This window comes from Wasmannia auropunctata, unplaced genomic scaffold, assembly GCF_000956235.1.
Source record: "Wasmannia auropunctata unplaced genomic scaffold, wasmannia.A_1.0 LD336078.1, whole genome shotgun sequence".
NCBI classification, from domain to species: domain Eukaryota; kingdom Metazoa; phylum Arthropoda; class Insecta; order Hymenoptera; family Formicidae; genus Wasmannia; species Wasmannia auropunctata.
Window position 1 is genome coordinate 4,534,257 of NW_012026812.1, and position 434 is coordinate 4,534,690.

The following is a 434-nucleotide window of genomic DNA, read 5'->3' on the forward strand; positions in this document are numbered from 1 at the left end:
TCGACATTTCAATGTTGATTGAATGATTCGTACTGTGTTGTTTAATTTATAATAATACCCGCTTCGCGAAGTTCCTCGATAATCGACAGCATCTCGTTGTCGTGCGCATTGTGACCAGCTTGGCGCGAGGCCTCGAGCAATCGGAGGCGATCTACAAGCTCGTTGGGATCGTCCCAATGAATGTATTCAATCTTGCTATCATTCACTGTCATGGTGAGCGGTATACCTTTTCCAATTTTTTTACCGCTTTTCACATCTTCTGGCAACAGAGGTGCGATTATATTCTTATACTTGTGACCCTTGTTACCCATTATTTGACCCTGCGCGCTGCGATCGCGTCTGTACGCGTTTGTAGCTAATAGAATACTCTGATATTTCTGTAGATCATCGTCATTGTAGACTGCTTTACTTGGATAACACATGAAAATCAATTA

General features: G+C 42.4%; 1 protein-coding gene across 1 annotated transcript in view; it reads left to right on the forward strand.

The window, feature by feature from the left end:
- The first annotated feature begins 210 nt into the window (after window positions 1-210).
- LOC105449119 overlaps window positions 211-434 on the forward strand; it is a 1,887-nt gene continuing 1,663 nt past the window's right edge. Inside the window, exon 1 of the mRNA XM_011688119.1 lies at window positions 211-220. Coding sequence (XP_011686421.1) covers window positions 211-220 — 10 coding nt within the window. The remainder of the gene's footprint in view (window positions 221-434) is intronic.